Below are 2285 nucleotides of genomic sequence, written 5' to 3' on the forward strand. Positions count from 1 at the left end.
ATATATATATATATATATATATATATATATATAGTATATATATTTTTTTATTTTTTGATATAATTCATTTTATGATATAATACAAATGTATTATTAAAAATTATCGTAATCAATTGAAAATGTAACAAACAAACAAACAACGTGCTTCATAACAGCTTTACTGCTCAAATTAAAGCATGGAAGAAAATTATGATATTCCTTTAAAAATTAACCTTTAATTTTATTATTATTATTATTACTACTTTGAGAAGTATATTCTGCTGTACAATACTGATATATTTCTGTCACAGTGTCTTTAAGTTAAACTGAACCTTTATTATGAGGTTGTACTGAAGACCTGTATTTGATAATAATCTTTTGTGTTTTAATATTCACGTACAGCAGTCATCAAAAAACATGGCTAATTAACTAAAATCGTGAAACTTGCCATTTAAAAACAATTTATTAAAAGTTTCACCAAACATTAATTTTTAGGGCCCTGGTATTTGTTTTTATTTTTTCCCCAAATTCTGTTTTGTTTTTCTTTTTGCCAAATTCTGACATTCCACATTATACAGTAAATATGACCGGATTCTGTCCACACTCACCCTCACATACAGTGATGTTAGGAGATCCCACAGCACTCATCAGGTTGAAATGTGTAGTTTTGCACAGTCCTAGTGTCATTAAATCACACACACCGACCTCACAGTCGTCTGTCTGTCTCTGATGTGTGACAGCACAGCCTCAGAGCGTCGGTCTGATCGCAGGAACCATCGCCACTGCTATTCTGGTGCTCCTCATCTGCTCTTTACTGGTGCTCATCACGCTCTTCTACTGGAGAAACAAGAACAAATACGAGGAGGAGGAGATTCCCAACGAGATCAGGTGACCCTTCAGCAACAATCAGATGAAGCTTGTCTGTGTCCTGATTTATATCAATATAAAGTTCATTTGAAACTACTAAAACGTGAAACATCATTTAAATATGAAGAAAACAAGCTATTTCTTGCTCTTTTAATAATAAGATAATAATAAGAGTTTGATGTGACGTACTGTAACAGTAACTAAAAACACCTCCACAGTCACCTAGCTTAATATAATATTAATATAATATTATTTATTAATGTTTTGAACTAGCGTTTATTTGTATATTTTCCCGTTTTAATTTAATTTATTTATTTTAATGTTTTTTTTTATTATTTCTATTTAGCTTTAATTATTTTATTTTATTTCAGTTTTAGTTTGAGTAATTTTGGTGCTTCAAATTAAACTTATTTTATTTCAGTTAGTTGCCAAAGCATTTTTAGTTTGAGTTTTTCATCTAATGTTTGTATTTAATTTCAGCTTTATTTCGATTAACAAAAGGGATTTTTAATAGTTTTAGTTAACGTTAACAATACTGTCAGACTGAGGAATCATTCATTGACTGAGTGACTCAAAAGAATCGCTCTATGGAAGGTTATAAAAATGTTGTGGGAACATTGTTTTGAAATGATTCTAAAACATTGAAATATCCCGTTTTCTTGGGATGGTTATAACGTTATTTAAAGGTGACTAAAATGTTTTTTAAACATTCTACTAATTTTATTTTTACCCAAAATATGATGTTATTTGAATGTTTATTTTTAATATTCTAAGAACGTTGATTAGAATGTTATGTAAAGGTTACAAAAGCCTTTTTAGAATGTTCATCAAGTACAAATAACATCATACGAACATTCCAAGAATGTTGAGCTCAGAACGTTTTCCCTCAGCGTTATAAGAAAATTCATAAAGTAAAAATAATATCACGAGAACATTCAGAAAATAATGTTCTAAGAATGTTTCCTCTCAACGTTATGAGAACGAATATCAAATATTAATAAAGTCATAAGAACGTTCCATAATCATTCATTTAAAAACATTTTGAATCTAATTAATTACACAGTGTGGTGATTAATTAATCTGATTAATCGCATATTAATCACATCAAATTTGGCTTAGAAATTGCCCACAAAAGATCATTTAATGCCATTATTGTGTTACATGAGAAAAGTCTGAAATAGACATATTACATAATGTATCTTTAGAAATAATAATTATTATTTTTATACATTTTTGGATGAACTATCCCTTTAATTAGTTTTTTTACTAATATGGATTTTTTTTTTATAAACATGTAAATATGAAATTATTTTAAATGAAATGATACTCTAAATAAAAAACTAAAACTGCCACTAGGTGACGGGAAATGCCTTATGAGTAAGTCATTGAGTCAGTCATTCATTCATTTGATTCGTTCAAACGGCTGATTCATTCAGGAA

The 2285-nt window shown here is 28.4% G+C and overlaps 1 protein-coding gene across 1 annotated transcript in view; it reads left to right on the forward strand.

Annotated features, from left to right (window-relative positions):
- LOC107579165 (immunoglobulin superfamily member 11-like) overlaps window positions 1-867 on the forward strand; it is a gene marked incomplete at both ends in the record, with an annotated part of 2943 nt that extends 2076 nt beyond the window's left edge. Inside the window, one exon of the mRNA XM_016265026.1 lies at window positions 720-867. Coding sequence (XP_016120512.1) covers window positions 720-867 — 148 coding nt within the window. The remainder of the gene's footprint in view (window positions 1-719) is intronic.
- Window positions 868-2285: the final 1418 nt, after the last annotated feature.

Source organism: Sinocyclocheilus grahami, unplaced genomic scaffold (assembly GCF_001515645.1).
Source record: "Sinocyclocheilus grahami isolate Dianchi unplaced genomic scaffold, SAMN03320097.WGS_v1.1 scaffold14866.1, whole genome shotgun sequence".
NCBI lineage: Eukaryota > Metazoa > Chordata > Actinopteri > Cypriniformes > Cyprinidae > Sinocyclocheilus > Sinocyclocheilus grahami.